Genomic DNA, 19,888 nt, shown 5'->3' with positions numbered 1-19,888 from the left:
CCTCAGATCCCCTCAGTTCTGGGAAGGGCTCCTCCTGCTTCAGGAGCTCAGGTCCGTTAGGTGTGGAATCCCCTCCACGTGGGATGATCGGCTCTCTCCCTGCCGACGCCCCCATCCACCCAGTGTGTGCCCATCTTCCCCCGAGATCTCACCTCACCTGTTACCTCCTCAGAGAAGCATTTGTTCACACGCCCAAATGTAAGCATTTGTTCACACACCTGTCTACACTCACATACGTGTGTCTGCGTGGCCGCCGACCGTCCAGGTCTTCCCTGCAGACTGTGAGCCCCATGAGGGAAGGAACGGAGCCTGCTTTGCTCACTGCTACGCTCTCCGCAGCTGCCTCAGCATTTGGCAGGAGGACAAGCCTGATGAATGTTTGTTTCAGAATGAATTTTCTCTTCACAGACAGGATTTAGAGGTGGGAAGAGACATGATGCTGGTTTTCAGAGAAGACTGAGCCTATAAAGTCTTTAAATGTCAGCAGAGATCTTCAGGCAAGGCTTAGTCACCAAGCCAGCGTGTCTGTGCAAACCCCTTCTCCCTACAGGAGCTCGCCACAGCGTCACACCTGCTCACCTCCTCGGGCTTACAAGTGTGGAAAATTAGTACTTTTTGTGGTGCGGTGGGTTTTGTGTTTGCTTGTTTGTGTGTTGGAAGAAAGAGGTACAATGCAAGAGTTCCAAAAACAAGGCATAATTTAACACATCAATAGAACAGCAAGGCTTTTATGGGAGGTCCTTCCTTGGATGACCGATTTGAGGACCTTTGGCTACGATGATGCTACAGTGATGAGGATGACCAAAACACAACGAGTGACTTGGCTTCAGCCAGTTTAGGGACGTCCTGCAGGACTTGCCTGCTCAGCAGGGAAAAAAGATGCCCCTGGTCTCTGCTGCCCTTTTTCTCCTATCAGTGAAAACAATGGCATTTTCAGCAGGGAGTGAGGAAGAGTGAATTACATCATTTTCCCCTTCTTGCTTTGCTGAAGGTGATAAGGATTCCTAAGTCACCCTGCATTTGAACTGCTGAAGCTGAGAGGGGGGGAAAAAAATAAAAAAGAATTCCATCTGTTTATTTTGTGGCCGGGCTGACTCCTGGTCTCTGAAATAATCCGTGTAAGTTAAGCCTATTGCAGCAGTCTCACCTTCTACTTCAAAGCCATAAACTCAGTCTGTGTTTAAATGACTAACAAGTTATAGAGCGCTGTGGGGTATGATCTAAGACGATACCGGTCTGTCTCTTCCATGCTTTTTATGACTCCCTGAACATAGCAAAGACTTAGCTTTAACACATATGCCATGTCTGTGAAGCGACTCCTTCACAAGGGGGGAAATAATGACCCCTTTCTTCATTTTGTCTTCAAACTTCTTGAATCGTCGCTTCAGAGAAACAGATGATTACGAGGCCTAATGGAAAGCACCCCACCGCAGCCCACGCCACATAGTGTTGACAATTCTTGCATCTGAGTGAAGCTCTACTTGTTGGGAGAGTAACAGTGAGGACCACAGACTGAAGAAGGGGAAAAAAGCTGAGGAATTATAAACATTTCAGAGAAGTCATTCCTTGTTCAGATTCAGGAGAGCCAGTGATGTGGTACCATCTACAGCATGTCTTAGGCTAGAAGCTCCGATCACAGTGTGGGCAAAGGTGTTCCTGACTCTTTCTGGTTGTCTCCCCTTCCTCCCGGGATATCTGGGGAGTGCACGGCTGCTCCAGCAAGGTTTTCCTACCCAGGCTCTACACTGAAAATTCTGGTTTTACAGGACACCCTAAACGAGGGCTCTACACGGGAACGGACAGCAGAGAAGGCCCAGCTCCCACTTCTGTTTCTCCTCCACTGCCCTACGCGACCTTTTTCTCTGAGAATCAGGGACAGAGCCTCCAAGACTGCCAACCTTTGCTCTGCTTACCAGCCGCCAGCCGCCACCACATCCCCACACCCTTTCCGGAAGCTTTCAAATCACAGAGATAAACCCTTCAAAAGATGGGCACGGCTCCAATGTGTTAACAACAGTCTTAGAATGCCAGCCTCTAGGCATCGTGGCACCCAGAGCTAAAGGCGAAAATGTCTAGAATTAGTTAATTTCAGCTAAATTCTTCCTCTCTAGCTCCCTACCCTACCCCATCCCAGAGAAAAGCGCAGAGGGAACAAGGTAATTTCCAGACTATTTTCTTTCCAGCCCAGATGAAGCCAAAGAGATCAAGATATCCAAGGGTGAAAAACTGGGGCAGAGCCCAAGCCTCTGATATTGCTGCTTCCCTATCTCCCAATTTCCCAGTCATGTCCCAAGGCCCTACCAGGTCCAGATCTCCATGAAAGGTCAAAGAAAGAAGGAATCCCATGTCTTCAGTCCCATGAGTACATGCCCTGTGCATCTGTATTCCAGCCTTTATAACTTGATCTTTGTCTCGCCTATCTTCTTTACCCCATCAGTCTAACTAATATGGTTCACAAGAATTCATTAACTCCCAAGTTCAACACGCTTAAGATTGGCTTCCTCATCAGAGACGAAAGATCCTACAGTCACCATAAGACAGTTGAGTGTAGGTCATTTTGAGCTTATTCTTTTTCACCCCAGAACCCACAGAAAGGCCCCAGGTGCCGACACTGAAGGTAGAAACAGAAAGACTTTCTTCAGAATGCTGTGAACCAGAGCTGGCTTTTTAAACACACATGCCTTCCCCCCACACCCCAGCCTCTGTGGCACAGCACACCGTTCCCAGCTTCCACAATAATCTTGGAGCTTGGCAGAAGAAAGGCAGCTAAATCTGAGATGTGTCACGAGGCCACTGGCTGAGGAGCAACGATATCTAAACACAAACCAAGGCGAGAGCAACAGGCCAGAGTTTCCACAGACTCCCTTTTGGCTCCTGTGGCTGGAGAGCACTGACGGCCTAAAGATAACCCAAGACTCTAAGAAGGGTCACTTTTAAATAGCAGCTTGAGTACCACCAGTCATTTCAGAAGTATTTCCTTCCAGAGCCTGCTTCCATCCACATCGGCGTGCCAAGCCTGCCCAACGATGGCAAGCCCGCGGCAGAGATGAAAGCCCGGAAGGACATGGAAAGAGTCCCAAAGGGAAACAGACAGCTCCCGACATGCTGATTCTATTCTGTGCCCACATTTGGACTGCTGAGAAAGAATCATCTCGCAGAGAGCCACCTTGTAGAAGTGATCTACTGACAATCATTGGGGATTAAAGAGCACGTAGAAAATCAAACAAGATAGTTTTCACTCAGTGCCTCCCCTCTCTAAAACCGAGGCAGGGTTCTCCATGACGGCTACCGTCTAGGAGTGTTTGAGGAAAGCCTTTCCCTCCAGGAGAAAACATACACCTCTCAGTCTGTCTGTCGGACCCCAGTCTGGCTGAGCACGGAGAACTGGCATCGCATCTTCAGCACGTACTGCACGTATGCAAGCACTGCGGCCACCCACTAACCACACAAGTGCCCAGTGGAACTGCTCAGAGGAGCCTGCTGCTTTTTCGTTTCCTTTTAAGCCAGGGCCAAAGTTCCCAGGATCTTCCTAAGAACCCCTGAGATCCGCTCAGCCCCTCACCTATCCACCCAGGGAGCCCACACTGTCCTAAATGGCAGTCGGCCAGGGGCTGGTGTACAAGGGACAGGTGTGCAGTGGGCTATTTTCAGTTGCTATCTGCTCAAACGCGAGCTGCACATGCTCAGGAGGCAGGCAAGTTTGGGTTGCCTTTCAAACTCTGGGCAGCCAAGAGACATACACCTTTCACAGCTGCCCGGGCAACCAGCTGCTCGGTCCTCCTCCCAAGACGGGAGCAATGAAAACAGCGTAACCTGGCCAGCCACCGTGCCAGCGAGCAAGCTGCACCTCTCATGTCACTGCCCGGGTTATTCTGAGCTGGGCTTATTGACACTCCATGGCAACACAGGAACAAAGGACCAGCTAGAGGGATTTAAATGTCTTGCAAAAGTTGCTAAGAAAGTCAGCAGCTCAGCCTTCTGCTTTCATAACGGAAATTAGTGTTAGATTATTGTCGTTCGCTGCTGCTGTTATTATTTGTGAGCTACCTGCAACAGAGGTCTTCTCTTGGAACTAAGGGTTTTGTTTTTGTTTTGTTTTTGTTTTGTTGGCCACCGTCAAGTTGCTATAGTTGGGATGCCTTTGAAAAGGCAGCACGTGGGCCTGTCTGCCCCGACCCTGCAGGGGGAGTAGTTTTTCCCGTCCCTTCACCTCTAATCCTGCTGTGCCTGTGATCCACTTCTACCAGAAAATTCTTTCAAAGCACACAAAGCGCATCTAATGAATCTTTCAATAGTTCTCGCTGCCCTCAGGATCAAAGACAAACGCCTCATGCACAAGGCCCTGCCAGGCTAGTAGGGCCTCAAATCTCAACCCAAACGCCTTCTGGGAGGCTGCTCTGGCCATGCTGGACCACCCGGGTGGTGACCTGTATCCCCCCACTTCTCTGGGCCTGGCCCTTCCCCTGCCTAAAAAGTCCTTCTCAGTCCTTCCTTTGCTGGTCTAATGCCTGTTCATCCTCCCAAACCCTGCCTGTCCCCAATCCCAGCCTGGTAATTTATCAACTGCAAGAATGTAAGATTGTCTTATCACTGATTCTCTTTTCCCAAACTTGGAATACATTCTTTGAAAGGATGATGTCCTTTCTTACCCTGTCCCCAGCCCAGATCAGTTCCTGGGTCTCTTATTACCTTTTCTGTATTATGATAATTATTTATTCATTCATTTGTCAGATATTCACTGAGCACCAAATACATGCCAGGAGCTGTTTTAGACACTAGTGAGAAAACACCACCACCAAGTCCTGGCCTCTCTCACCCTAGGCCTCACTTTGCATGGCTGACTTCTCACCACCACTCTGCTACTGCTAAGCATGGCTCTGCGGTAACGGCTCTTGAGAGCTCAGGTAACCCACGTACAGAAACACAGGAAGAAGGAAGAAGGAGGCTCACGATGGTGTCTGACTCTGCCTCTCTCCTGAGAAAGGCTTGACTCCTATGCATGGCCAAGAGCCTTCCCTTCAGAAGACACTCTGATTAGCAACACCACTGAATTATCAAAAATTACCCTAACCCTCTGCAAAACTGACAGCGTGAAGCATATGAACTAGGACATAATGTTAAAGATAAACACTGCGTAACTCTGCATGGCATCCTGCAGCATATTATACATCACAGGAGCCAAAGGTTAAACTGGACTGTTGGGTTTTTCTTCTTTTCTCTCTCTCTTCCTTATAGCTTTACTGAATGGGTGTGATTTTTTTTTCCATTTATATTGGCTTAGTGTAAATACCAGAATTCAGAAGGTAAACAAATGCAGCAAATAAATAAAAGAGGCTACTCCCTGCTCCAAATCACCGTTTGAATAAAAAATATAAGCAGAGTGGGCTTCCCTGGTGGCGCAGTGGTTGAGAGTCCGCCTGCCGATGCAGGGGACACGGGTTCGTGCCCCGGTCCGGGAAGATCCCACATGCCGCGGAGCGGCTGGGCCCGTGAGCCATGGCCGCTGAGCCTGCGCGTCCGGAGCCTGTGCTCCGCAGCGGGAGAGGCCACAGCAGTGAGAGGCCCGCGTACCGCAAAAAATAAATAAATAAATAAATAAATAAATATATATATATAAGCAGAGGTTTTTGTTCTTGCTTTAAGGTGAATTTTACCACCCCCTTCCAAGAGGAATTTCTCCTTCTGCCTCCTATCCCTTCTCTCCTTCCCACATGCCCCAAATACACATATCCTCAGAAAGTCCATGTTCCCCTCTAACCCATAACAAAGAATTAGATGCAGCATTACCGTGGATCTAGGAAACACCCAGCTCTGCAGAGCTCAGATTCAGCTGATTAGAATCAGGGAGCAGCTGTTCCAGTGTTATGACCACGGCTGAGAAGGCACATATGTAAACTTCCCTCTTCCTGTAAATCACTGGCTTGCAGAGAGAGGATGGTCAGGCTACATGAAGTCATAAAAATAAATAAATAAATAAATTTTAAAAAGGTCTGGGCCAGCTCTGCCGGAGACTATCTGGGTTAGCTGTCAGAGCTTTCACCTGAGGGCAGCCAGGACTTCCCGGCAGCGAGCTCTTGGGAGCAGACTGGAGGTGTCTTTCTTAAACTGTGGGTTATGACCCATTTGTGGGTAGTGAAATTGATTTAGTGGTTCAAGACAAGGTTTCTTTCTTTCTTTCTAAATGAAATAAAACTGAATAGAATAAAAAAGAGAAGAAGCAGGAGTACATTAGCATAGTAAGAGTAATCACTCTTTCATGAAATTTTCTTTTCAGATGCATGTGGGTCATACTCCAAAATGTTTCTAAATGTAGATGCACTGGGTCCAACTCTAAAATGTTTCTTACTGTGAGTCACAGTGAAAATTTTGAAGGCTTCCCTGCCCTGTGTCTTACACTATCTTGGAATCGACATGAGCTCTGAGTAATTATGACTATTTCATATAACCATTATCTATGGAAGCTTGCCTGAGGTCATGCTGGGCTACAGAGAGAAGTTCTGGAGGACAGTTGGTAATGTTTGGGAATTACAAATTAATTTTTAAAATTTTTTATTGAAGTATAGTTGATTTACAACGTTGTGTTAGTTTCCAGTACCCAGCAAAGTGATTCAGTTATACATACATTATATTCTTTTTCATATTCTTTTCCATTATGGTTTATTATAGGATATTGAATATATTTCCCTGTGCTATACAGTAGGACCTTGTTGTTTATCTATTTTATATATAGTAATTTGTATCTGCTAATCCCACACTCCTAATTTATCCCTCCCTCACCCCCTTTCCCCTTTGGTAACCATAAGTTTGTTTTCTACTTCCCGAGTCTACAAATTAATTTTTAAATGTTTTGTTTTCCTTGGTGTTTACTTTTCAAGAGCAAAAGTAGCACACATTCCATCCCTACAAATCTCCTGCTTCACCAGTTTTTCCATAAAGAGGAGATGGCATCCACCCTCTCCCCCTTGAGACCCATCTTTATAAAACAGAAGCTTAGAAGCTATTGCACTGCCCACTCACTGTTGACCACAAGGAAACCATTTAATGAGCTAGGGCCTTGGATTTGTTTTCCCATCCATTCAATATTTGACTCTGATTGAAATTTTTTTTTTTTTTTGCGGTACACGGGCCTCTCACTGTTGTGGCCTCTCCCGCTGCGGAGCACAGGCTCCGGACGCACAGGCTCAGTAGCCATGGCTCATGGGCCCAGCCGCTCCGCAGCATGTGCGATCTTCCCGGACCAGGGCACGAACCCGTGTCCCCTGCATCGGCAGGCGGACTCTCAACCACTGCGCCACCAGGGAAGCCCCTGATTGAATTTTCAGAGTCCTCTCCACACCCTACCACTAACTCCTCTCATATAAATGCATTGAATATGAACATTTTATAATGTTCACTGGGACAAAAAAAAATTGGATGTGGCTTCAGTTTAACTACCCACAGCTGAAACAAACATTCCCCAGAAATGAAAAGCTGAAAGGAAGCTTTGTCACAGCTCACCTTGCATCAATAATATACTCATTCTGTTAGGTGAGAAAATGTGACAATAAAGAAGCAGTATCTTAAAAGTGTACAGCTTCACCTGATATTTACATTTTAGGTCCTCATAGTGGCCAATAGCTCAGTACATCTCATCTCTCTCCCCAACAAATCTCTCATATGATGATGTGTCAAAGAAAAAGATTTGATTCTGAACAAAAGGGATAAATTAGAGTCATGAGAAATGAGGGCAACAAATTTAATACTGAGACATTTCTCTTACATTCATTCACCCCTTCACGAACTTCCTGAATTCTCAATAATGAGAAATTCAAAGAAAGGCTTATTCTATTCTTCACCCCCAGTGGCAAAGAGGGGCACCTTTGTGGACCCTAACAAAAAGTCTATTGAAGTGATCTCCTTCCTTCTCTCATTGGGTAATTGGGCTGGAAAGTCTGAGTAGTGATGGCTTTGGAAATACTAAAATCAAGTCAACCCAGAAAATAATTTAGTACTTAGCAATCTTCTCTAAGACAGGCCGAAATCTCTTGCAACAAAACTCTGCAAAAGTCCAGCCTTCCTTGCTGCAATAAAATCTAACTACGGCTTGCAAATTTAATAAAATGTGGGTCATCTTAGCTTTGAAATATTTTTGAAGGAGCAGTATTCCACTTTAAGTTATTTGTGTCATGGTCGTCCCTGCAAATGCTCACAGGGACAAAGGTAAAACCAAACAAGCAGGTTCTGGAACAAAAATGGACTTCTCCCGGGTGGCATAATAGCAGTATTAGAGCATGATTAGTCTTATTAATGGGAAGGAAAAGGAAGGATATACGGGTAATTAGGGCTCAAGTGCTCTTCTCTGTGAGAGCAAATAAAAATCTTCCTGCAGCTGGAGTTGTATATATAATGAACATGAAAAATGAATATTGGTATGAGAGAGAAATAAAAAACACAAACCCAGGTAAAAGGGATTCATCATTTGTTATTGGAAGCTCTCACCTCAGCCTCTCAAATGGACTGGATTGAGCTGTATTCTAGCATGTACCAGATGTAATATGAATGTGGATGTAGCTAATTTAGGGTACCAAAAAATACAAAATTCTGAAGACGACCGATAATGACTGAAACTCTTGAATACCAATCCTCAAAGTATAACACACCTTTTGTTGGCTGTATAACCTTAAGCAAGAGTTTTAACCAATTAAAAAGCACATCCCCACTAACGTATCTCATTAGGGTAATGATGAGGATTATGGGAAATAACGAACATAAAACAACATTGGGCACATATTAACCACTCAATATTACCTATAAATCATCAAAGAGATAGTTCTAGCATGCAGTATTTTCCAAACTTACTGGGTCTTTTTGGCCCCAGAGCATTTAGAATTCCACAGAAATTGAGAAATGTTCTAAAGTACACACATACTAGTCAAACTCTGCCAAAAGTACTCTTTGGGACTTCTTATTTGACATGTTGACACTGTATCTAATCAATATTTAAAAGACATCTGGGAGTAACTGGGGAGACGAAAGAAGCTTTCTGTTTTTTTGGTTTGTTTTTAATAGACTAAGAGGAGTACAATACCCAACAAAACATATTAGAACAAAATCTCTATTACTTTCTTATTTATGCACCAAGAATGCCATTAGCTCCACTGAAGCCCAATTAATAAGGTGCCGTAGCTGCTCTGCAAACATCAAACCTGGGTCTGTTTCCTTTTAAACTTGGTAGTCTAGGGCTTCCCTGGTGGCGCAGTGGTTAAGAATCCATCTGCCAATGCAGGGGACACGGGTTCAAGCCCTGGTCCAGGAAGATCCCACATGCCGTGCAACAACTAAACCCGTGCGCCCCAACTACTGAGCCTGAGCTCTAGAGCCCATGTGCCACAACTACTGAAGCCCGTGTACCTAGAGCCCGTGCTCCGCAACAAGAGAAGCCACCACAATGAGAAGCCCGCACACCTCAAGGAAGAGTAGCCCCTGCTCGCCGCAACTAGAGAAAGCCTGTGCACAACGATGAAGACCCAACGTAGCCAAAATAATTAATTAATTAATTAAAACAAAAAAACAAACAAAAAACTTGGTAGTTTAAAGCCCTGCACTAGACAATCTATGAGGCTAACATAAAGTTTTTAGTTATTTGCCCTGTTATTTACCTCTTTCGGTTAAGTATTTTGTACTCGACATTTGCTTTATGACTAATGTTGAGTATATTACAATTAGTTCTCAGTGGTTTTTTTAAAAAAAAAATTTTCTAGTAAATATGCAAAAACAAAGAGTCTTTTCATAGAATATGCTATTGATAGTTAACTAGGAGTTGAGTCATTGAGGGAAGACAAGACTAAGGCCACCACTATTAAGATCCGAGTACTCTAGGTTGTAGCACTCACTGGATATTGTTTTTTAAAAAAAAAAAAGCTATCGCAGCGAAAGGATGATGTGTTCTTTTCCATATCTGTAAACATCCTAGTGCTGGTGTTATATTCAATAGCAAAACCTTAGTGGCATCCATTTCCATTTCAGCCAGACTAACTTGTTTCATTACAGATCTTCACTCTGGCATTAAGAGGTCATTTGCTGGATCCTTTGGGCAGCTTAAGAGCTTAAAGCAGGAAAAAACAACCAATGGCTGGGTTGCTAACACTGTTCCATAAATGCCCTTTTCACCTCCTCTTTCCCCATTCTTTCCCACTTCCCCTTCTCTATCCATATTACATTTCCACCTCAATTTCTCTTCCACTCTTTTTTTTTTCTATCGTGCCCACACCAAGAGTCCACCAGGACAGCACATGAAACCTGAAGGATTGTCCGACCACACAGAACTGCTACTGTACCTAGGGGAGCACACAGAATTTGGAGGGACTTCATTTCACAACATTCTTTTTTTTTTTTTTTTTAACTGATCATATTATGTAGCAACTAAAAAGAGGAAAAATCCTAGCAACTTGCCTATTACGTCTCCAGACGTTGTCAAGTGTCCCTTGGGGGATAAAATTAACCCCTCAGATGAGAACTACTATTAACCCACCAAATATTCCCAGCCCATTTCTTCTTAGTAATTCTTTCAACCTAGGACCCAACTCTCTTCTGGTTAAACACCTCCTACTCCTTTAAACTTGCCACGCAGGATCCTTATTTCATATCTTTTTGGCACTAATTAAAATGATTGCAATATTATTGGACTCTATCAATCAACACTGCTTAGAGAAGAATATAGACTATGGATACCTAAAGTGGTTGACGATAGCGTTTTTTAACAGAAACTTAATGTAAGCTGCTTTATATAATTGTAAATTTTCATAGTAGTAAAAAGGAACAGATAAAATTCACATTTTTTATTGTCTTCAAAACCCAGTGTGTACTTTACACTTAAGGCATATCTCGGCTTGTATCAGCTGCACTTTGAGTGCTCAACATGTGGCTAGTGGCTCCCTGACTATAATACATGTCAATGAACATGGGAAGGAGGGAGGAACAGATCAAATATTATACACCTAATACATAACAAAATAGATTTCTAGTACATCAAGCACTGATTTTTCCACAGTGTTGGCTACATTAACCTATATTATATGCCTCCGCGGAAACTTATCAAGTGTATAAAACTGATCACTATACCCCCAAGAGCCTGTAAGAGGGGGATTAGTCTTACTGGCCCATCTGATCACAGCAAGGCTGAGATTCACACCGTAAGCACCACTCCTCATGGAGCAACTCTTATAAAATAAAGTGCAAACTGCTCAATGCGCAATAAAATAAGAGTTTGTTTACACATCTAGAAAGATTTACACCAACATGCTAAAAGCAATCACATGTAAGTGCAGGGAATTATAGGCAACTTTTTATTTTCTTTTTCTCTTGATTATCTCTTGTGGACTCCACAGAGGCAGTGCCATCCCTAAGTAGCTTTTTGCAGATGGGGAGAAAGGAGGATAGTGACAATGAGTTAGGCCCTAAAATGCCTGTGTGATCCCACACAACTGAGAGTTACCCTGTGCCCCTTCAGGTTCTCACTGGCCCCCCCACTAAGCATTCATTTACATGAAAACCGCTGTATAATTAATTGAACCTAATACCTAACTCTTTTATACATAAAAATACAAAGTATGTCTTATACTGTCTTAATGTATACAAAATTTTCTCAAAATATAACCACTGTGTAAATCAAGGGACAAACAGTTCTCTGTTTTGTTGGGATTCTACCAAAATTTGTTCACCAAGTCAGAAAATTCAAGCACTGCAGGCAAGATCCCTTGTGATAATTAAGTCACCGATACAACACACTAGTACCAATGTTTTCTGTTTTCTAAGACATCAAAGATTATTATATGTGTGTGTGTGTGTGTGTGTGTGTGTGTGTGTATAGGTATATATTTTTATACACACATTTGTTACTTCATTACATCTTCTAGTGTACTCATGCCCAACTACACTAGATTATATTACATTTGTCTATACGTACTATTTTAATTATATGACATATTTAATTACATATTATTTTCAGAGAATTTTCTCTTCATTTCAGATAGCAAATTATATTGAATTTTTTAAATTTATGTTTATAAGAAAGGTACGGTGTATATAGGTTGCACTCCAAGAAAATCAAGGGACATTATCAAATATGTATAAAAAGGGGATGTTCACATGCAAAACAAAAAGAAGTCTAGACACAGACCTTATACCCTTCATAAAAATTATTCAATTAACAGATCACAGATCTAAATGTACAACACAACACTATAAAACTCCTATTAGATAACATAGGAGAAAACCTACATTACCTCACTGAGTATGACAATAACTTTTTTTTTTTTGTCAATAACTTTTTAGAGGCATGATCCATGAAAAAAATAATTAATAAGCTGGACTCCATTAAAATTAAAACTTCTGCTCTGTGAAAGACAATGTCAAAAGAATGACAAGACAAACCACAGACTGGGAGAAAATATATGCAAAAGACATGTCTGATCAAGGACTGTTATCCAAAATATACCAAGAACTCTGAAAACTCAACAATAAGAAAACAAAGAGCCCAAGTAAAAAATGGGCCAAAGACCTTAAAGACACCTCGGTAAAGATATACAGATGGCAAATAAGCACACGAAAAGATGCCCCACATCATACATCATCAGGGAAATGCAAATTAAAACAATGAGACACCACCACATACCTATAAGAATGGCCAAAATCCAGAACACTGCTAACACCACATGCTAGTGAGGATGTGGAGCAACAGGAACTCTCAGACGTTGGTGGTGGGAATGCAAAACGGAACAGCCACTTTGGAAGACAGCTTAGCAGTTTCTAACAAAACTAAACATACTCTACCATACAATCCAGCAATCACAATCCTTGGTGTTTACCCAAAGGAGTTGAAAACTTATATCTACACAAAAACCTGCACATGGATGTTTATAGCAGCTTTATTCATAATTACCAAAACTTGGAAGCAATCAAGATTGCCTTCGGTAGGTGAATGGATAAACTGTGGTCCATCCAGACAATGAAACATTACTCAGCACTAAAAAGAAATGAACTACTGAGCCACGAAGAGACACGAAGGAACCTTAAATGTAAAATACTAAGTGAAAGAAGCCAATATGAAAAGGCTATATATACTGTATGAATCCAACTACATGACATTCTGGAAAAGGCAAAACTATGGAGGCAGTAAAAGAATCAGTGGTTGGCAGGGGTTGCAGAGGTGGAGAGAGAGGAATAGGTGGAGCTCAGAGGATTTTTAGGGCAGTGAAATACTCTGTATGATACTATAATGATGGATACATGTCATTATACATGTCATTATAACCCACAGAATGTACACCACCAAGAGTGAACCCTAATGTAAATTACGGACTGGGGTGATTATGACGTGTCAATGTAGGTTCATCAATTATAACAAATGTACCACTTTGGTTGGGGGGATGTTGATAATGGGGGAGGCTATACATGTGTCGGGGCAGGGGGTATATAAGAAATCTCTGTATCGTCCTCTCAATTTTGCTGTGAACCTAAAAAACAGCTTTAAAAAAATAAAGTCTTAAAAATGGGGGGAGGGGAGGATTGCTAAATCTGATAGGATTAAGAAGAAACTAGTTTACGGTAAGCCAAACAATACACAGTATACTGGTCCTGCCCCAAGTAGTTGAGCCACTTACCTTCCATACTAGGGGAAGGGAAAGCAATCATCATTAGCACAGGAAGAATCATCACTCCATCTACCATTGTACAACTGTGGAGGGAAAAAAAGAGATATCAGTGAAACAACAAAATTTAACTGCAGGATGACAAATTAAATTAAGCATACCATCTTCAAACTGCCGTTCAAGGCCTTTCTTACAAATCCCCCTCACATATGTTGCCTTATTTCTTAGTACATTTAAACATATACCCTTTACATGGATCTAAATAAATCATCTTGAAGAGTTAATCAGATTTACCTCCTCCTGGTGGGCCACTCTGAGGCAACGTTCCCTGAGTCTACCCACTAACAAAGAGCTCAAAAGGGACATGAAAAATTCTCAGCTGTAAGGCCAGGCATTCCTAAAGGACTTTAGGTTTGAATTTTATTTTATGCCATGGAATGCAAGGTTGGCACCAAGTTAAAAACTCTAAGAAGCACGAATAGACTGTTCTAACACGATGTTAAAGATTAAATGACTGAATAATCCAAACCAAATTACCATGTTTGAGCCTTCGTTCAAAAGGATTAGAAGTGAAGCAACCTACATCATCATACAGCCCCGAAAAAGAAAACAAAACACAAAACTGTAACTTATCCCTCATCAATGGCAAAGCAATGTATTCTTACATTAACCTCAAATTTAACAGAGCATAGACACAATCAAGACATGAAGAAATCATGTAAAATCTTAATATATGAAACTATAACAGAGAGAAAATAAGATACTTGCTATAAATTTTAAGTTGATATTGCCCTAAAACTACATTGGCAGAAGCTCAATGTTCTGAGTCAAGGGGTTACAACAAAGAACTTTTCCATCTGAATAATTCCTATAAAATTTTGGAAATATGTTGAGAGTTTGGCTATACTAATTCTTTATTACAAAAAATAATTTTAAAAAATTAAACCTTGAACTAGCTGCAATTTTCTGATGGTAAAATAAAGAGAAAACTGGTGAAGTTCTTTAGTGAATAGGTTCATGTGCTATCTTACTCTTAAAGCTTCAAAGAAAAGAGCAAAAGCCCACTGCTATCTAAGCTGTTTGGAATGGACACCTTCTGACTCATCTTCTTAAAATCAGTTTTTTGGTTAGTAGTCTGACTGTTCATTCCCCGCACCTCTATTCTATCTTACCATCCCTCACTTCCATTTGTCTACAACTGTATTTCAGACTAACCCTTCTCTAACAGCAAGGTGAGGGAAGGGAGTAAAGGAGAGTTTAATGGACCTTCCTTTTACATTTTTAAAAGCACGTGGAACCTGAGTGACTCCCTTTCTACTGTTGCTGTTGTTATTATTACTATTATTTCCATGTTCACATAGATCTTTTCTAGAGCAAGCCCTTGTTTGATATAAATACAAATGCCTCACTTCACCCTGGAACCCTCATAACCAGTACTGACCCCTCCATCACCATCTCATCTCTGTGCCTTTGAACAGAAACGCACTGTTGGTTCCCTCCACCCCAGATGCCTTGAGCCTCCCCCTCCACCTCTCTCCTACCCAACTCCCTCTTCCTGTCATCCACGATCTAGCTCAAAAGGCAAATGCTTGGTGCAACACCTCTCCATCAGCAGTGATTTCAACCCCCCAGCCCCAACACCACTCCAAATCAATCATTTGTCTAACACCACTCCAAATCAATCATCTGTCTATGTCAATCTCCAGCACTAGCTAGCCTACTTGCCCCCAAAAGGGGGTGCATGCATCCAAGGGCCACACAAGACAATGCATTAAATTATGGGATGAAAATACTAAAACTTGTATCTTATAAAAACTGATTTAATCTAACAGAGTGATAAATAACTTGATCCTTTATTTGGTCTCTGTCTCAGTCCCTTAGGACAGTCCACTACAAGAGGTATCTTGCAGAAGAAGTGGGAGTTACACAATGTGAAAGAGTGGACATTGTTTGCTTATAGAATACAGCCATGTGCTATACTCTTGAGAGTTTACTGAAGTGGAATTACAGGTTGTAATGGCTAGATATAATGAAATGAGCCCTCCCCAAATTGCAAGTGTTCTAAATCCATTAAAGAAACTACAGATTGAATATGTTGTTAATGAAAGTACCAGAGAAGACTAAGAAAATGGTGGAACTTATATGGCTATTCCTAGTGGTTCTTTGTTAATCATTTTAAAGAAAATCAATTAACATTCCAGTTCACTGTGACATGAAGCAGGCTCACCAAATTCAGAATTTAAAAATACATTAAAAACTGATTTGCATCCAGTATCATAAACAATAAACATTATCCTGAGTAGCCTGAGATTTTTGTCAATAATACAATGTCATTACCATTAGCCACACCTCAAATATTTCATCTTAAATCTTTTTAAAATTTCTATTTTATGTATGTCTTATAACACATAGTTTTACTTTATATAAAACTTATAAGCTACATATTGAGGGTACACACTCAAAAAACTTTTTTTTTTTTTTTTTTTTGCGGTACGCGGGCCTCTCACTGTTGTGGCCTCTGCTGTTGTGGAGCACAGGCTCCAGACGCACAGGCTCAGTGGCCATGGCTCACGGGCCCAGCCGCTCTGCGGCATGTGGGATCCTCCCGGACCGGGGCATGAACCTGTGTCCCCTGCATCGGAAGGCGGACTCTCAACCACTGCGCCACCAGGGAAGCCCTCAAAAAACTTTTTAACTGATGGGATATATCATTAAAAGCCTTTCAAAAGTATTGAACTATATCTCAGTCTTATCTTTGAATTCCCGGTCCGTCCTTCCTTCCTTCCTTCCTTCCTTCCTTCCTTCCTTCCTTCCTTCCTTCCTTCCTTCCTTCCTCCCTCCCTCCCTCCCTCCCTTCCTCCCTCCCTCCCTCCCTTCCTTCCCTCAACAACTACTGAGAGCCTGCTATGTACTAGAAATTAGAAACTTAGAATGATAAAGATATACAAACATGGTCCTTACTATTACAGAACTTACACAATCTATCTATGGTGGTAGTCAAATAATCATCCAAAAGACTGCACAATTAAAAACTGATTTAAGTGTTAGAAAGAAACATGGTTAAATAAGACTGCTAACAAAACAATTTAAGATTTTTTGGCGGGTGGAGGAGATTATATATAAACAGGGTAGATTATATATAAACAGGAACCAGAAAGGTGAGTAGAAGGTACTACAAAAAGGATAAGAGTATGTGAGCTCGTGTGTGTGTGTGTGTGTGTGTGTGTGTGTGTGTGTGTTGGGGTGGGGTGGGGAGCACTCTGTGGTGGAGACAGGAGGGCATTTAAGGAAAAAGGCACAGCTTCTCGGCTTCTACACGGGTCCTGGGGCCAGGGGAAGCTTGGTGTTTCCTGAGGACTTAAAACATATATCACATGTGAAAAAAAAACACCAGCCTAGGACATAGGGAGCCTAGAGAGAAGAGTGATAAGGAGAGAAAACCCAAGAAGGCTGGAGAGGTAGCCCCTAGCCAGAACCTGGGTAAAACATGGTAAGCCCTAGTAAGCTCCCTACATTCGTTGTTGTCAAGGCGCCTCTCCACCCCATTCTCCCAGGCACACCAACTAGCCATCTCCCTGCCTATCTCTGGACCTCTGTATATATGAAGCTCCCAGTGATTGAGCCCTTCTTTCAGGACCCAACCTGGCAAATTCCTATTCAACCTTCAAGCCTCAACTTAAATGTCACTTCCTTCTAGAAGCTTGCCTAAACCCTCATATGCTCTCATTACACTCTCATACACCACTGTGTTAATTTTTATTTATAGCACTTATCATAATTAATAATTACATATTCATATTTGAGTGTGTGCTTTTGAACATCTGTCTCCCTCACTGGACTGTAAACTTCATGGTAGTAAAATCTATAGTCTGTTTTGTTCATCGCTACTAGAGCCAAGTAGGTGCACATTTAATACTCCTTGAATTCAAATTCTCCCTGAACTAATCGGCTCAATTTAATTTTAATTTCCAAAGAATTAGAAATTACCCCCCCCCCGACCACCCGTTAACACAAAAGCACATACACACCTGCAAAGGAATAGCAGGATTAAGACATTTATCATCTCTGTTAACTCTAATCTCTAGAATTTAGTTCAGGTAATAATAAAAGTCAGCAGTTAACAAGTTTCAAGCTTCGAAATCAAGAGTTCTTTCACTATTTTAAAAAAGAATTCTAAAACACCATCACCACTGACAATTTTTCCTTGTCACAAAGCCAACAAAAGCCCATGCCCTTAAACACCTTTTAACTGATTATTATTGTGCAAGCAAAATTAAAACAATAATTTAGGCTCCTAAACGGAAAACAGGGGAAAAAAGGAGGTATAAATTCAGTCTTCCAAACTAATCTGCTGTTTATAGACAGATAGCTCAAAATCTGCCAAAAATCTTTGGGAAAAAATGTCAGCAGCATTTACTGGTTGCCATTCTGTTCAGTGTCTGGAGTGTCTCTGCTGACCAGTTAATTCAGCTATTAAAAATGGAACTTTCGAAAGGAAAGGGAAAAGAAATGTAGGGAGGAGAATGTTCTGGAATAAATGTCCCGATCATATTTTACATATAAAGAACATCAATATGCTGAAGTCCCAACTTGAAGCCCCAAGGATCTACTTCGAATTTTTAAATATACTAAAAAGGAAACATTGTCTTTACAAGTAATGTTCAACTCCCTTGCACTCAAGTATTTTTGGCTAAGGAGTTTCAGATGTGGGCTGGCTGGTAGTGGGAAAAGAGAGTGGCAATAATTCAATAGTTCAGGGATGCTTTACTCCAATAGTTTTAAAAATTTTTGGTCTCAGAATCTCTTTATACTCTTGAAAATTACTAAGGACTCTAAGGAACTTGTCTATGTAAGTTATTTCTACCAATATTTACTCTATTAGAAATTAAAATGGAGAATGTTTTCAATACTCTATTTGTTTTAAAATAACAATAAACATATTACTCTATTTTTTCTAAATTAAAAAAAGAACTGTATTTTCCCCCACAGAAAGCTCTAATGAGGAAAAAGTGGCATTACTTTGCATTTTTGCAAATCTCTATAATGTCTGGCTTAGTAGAAGGCAACTGGATTCTCATGTATGATTCTGCATTCAATCTGGAATGACATGCTGTATCAGCTGAAGAAAAGAGAATCCAACTTCGTACATGAAGACGTATATGTGACTGGAAGAAGGAGGACCCTGTGGAACCCCTGAGGAAGTCTTGGAAACTCCAGAGGATCTCGGACCACGCTTTGAGAAGCACTGCCTTACTCTTAAATGATCAGTCCTTCTACCATACCAGGTAACCAGATGGCACCAGACATTTTAGGCTGGGCATTGGCTCAATACCTGACAAAAACGTTACTGCTCCACAGGTTTAGAAATCTCTTTAAACTCTCTAACCTCAAGGAAGTCAACAATAAGTCTAGTGGTCAAGGGAGAAGGCATCAGATATCTATTTCATGTAGGAATAATACTTTATGTGCACAACGAAATACTTTTTAAATGAGACATAAAACTGTGATCAGAAGGTACTCCAGCGTCCATCTCCTTTTGGTCCAACCAAATCCTTATGCAATATTCTAAGGCTAAAATCCCTGACTGCGAAAACTCATAGGCTACTGGGGGTTACAGAATATTATCTGAAGGGTTTGGAGTATAAATTTTTGCCCCAGTATATACCACCTCCTTTCTGTTCCTGGATAAGGCCCTCTAGCCCTGGTAACTGATCTTAATATTTCAGACACATGGCAAAGAGCTATGCAGAAAAAGGTTAGGGACCTCGGGTCTTAAATCAGTGCCATCTTTTACAGTGTCTCAGGACTACTCCCTTGGGAGACAGGACAGTCCCATGATATTGTACTCAAAACAGGCAAACCACCAGGGCAAAACAGAGCTGCTTTCCAAATCCTATGGTACTTTTCGAACTCCATTTATAGATCAGACTGACATCCAGTTAGGGAGCTAGCGTTTAGCTCAATTTTTAACACATGTGGGCTTGAGACCAAGTTTGGTACTTCTTTCGCTCATCACAATTTTACAGCTGGATAAAGCCACAGATATACTGCAGTACATCCCCCCCAAAATCACAAAGCATTCTGATGTCAGTCACAGAATAACCAGGAGTATACTGCACTTCTATATTCAACCTTGAGAACTCATATTAAGCAATCTAGTTGATAATCTACTGTAAGAATAAAAGATATTTCTCAAACCTAAAGTTATGAACAGCAAACAACTTGTTATCTGTGTGCTGAGGATGAAAGCAAAGCTGTAA

The 19,888-nt window shown here is 41.7% G+C and overlaps 1 protein-coding gene across 1 annotated transcript in view; it reads right to left on the bottom strand.

The window, feature by feature from the left end:
• Nucleotides 1–19,888, bottom strand: part of ACVR1 (activin A receptor type 1) — a 127,868-nt gene that overhangs the window by 43,959 nt on the left and 64,021 nt on the right. The window contains exon 3 of the mRNA XM_060016767.1: nucleotides 13,641–13,714. Coding sequence (XP_059872750.1) covers nucleotides 13,641–13,707 — 67 coding nt within the window. The 5' untranslated portion in view covers nucleotides 13,708–13,714. The remainder of the gene's footprint in view (nucleotides 1–13,640; nucleotides 13,715–19,888) is intronic.

This window comes from Delphinus delphis, chromosome 7, assembly GCF_949987515.2.
Source record: "Delphinus delphis chromosome 7, mDelDel1.2, whole genome shotgun sequence".
Lineage (NCBI taxonomy): Eukaryota > Metazoa > Chordata > Mammalia > Artiodactyla > Delphinidae > Delphinus > Delphinus delphis.
Note: the sequence above shows the minus strand (reverse complement) of the source record. Positions and strands in the feature narration are given on the sequence as shown.